We start from the raw sequence: 410 nt of genomic DNA on the forward strand, positions 1-410 counted from the left end.
GACATTTTAAAGTATTTTAGAATATGAAATATGATATTTAAACACTTATAATGTTGCCGCTGTATAGATTGTGTTTGAGCTCTATATAACTTCAAGAGGTCACAGCGTCAAATACAATATACAATAATTCCAAGAATCCAAGAGTATATGTTTTATGGTTCAAACACATGTAACTCAAGGATGGTGTAGGCTAATATTGAGTGCCAAACTAAGCCATGTTGAAATCATTACAATTGCAATGGGACGTTTGTACAGCCATTTTAAGAGACATAGATGGGTTATGGAGTTTTTGGAAAGACAGATTACAAGTGATGAATATATTGAAATAAATGTTTATGGCTCTGATGCTATTGTTTCTGACGGAAAAATATGAGAGTTCTGTGGAATATTTTATACAAAATAGTGCTGAC

At 32.0% G+C, this 410-nt stretch overlaps 1 pseudogene across 1 annotated transcript in view; it reads left to right on the forward strand.

The window, feature by feature from the left end:
• The first annotated feature begins 137 nt into the window (after nt 1-137).
• TEOVI_000478800:pseudogene overlaps nt 138-410 on the forward strand; it is a 519-nt pseudogene continuing 246 nt past the window's right edge. The window contains 4 exon segments of the mRNA in view: nt 138-155; nt 158-361; nt 363-404; nt 406-410. The exon segment at nt 406-410 is cut by the window's right edge and continues 55 nt beyond it. Of these exon segments, the coding sequence occupies nt 138-155; nt 158-361; nt 363-404; nt 406-410 (269 nt within the window).

The sequence above is a fragment of the Trypanosoma equiperdum genome (assembly GCF_001457755.1).
Source record: "Trypanosoma equiperdum strain OVI genome assembly, contig: ctg_969, whole genome shotgun sequence".
In the NCBI taxonomy this organism is placed as follows: domain Eukaryota; phylum Euglenozoa; class Kinetoplastea; order Trypanosomatida; family Trypanosomatidae; genus Trypanosoma; species Trypanosoma equiperdum.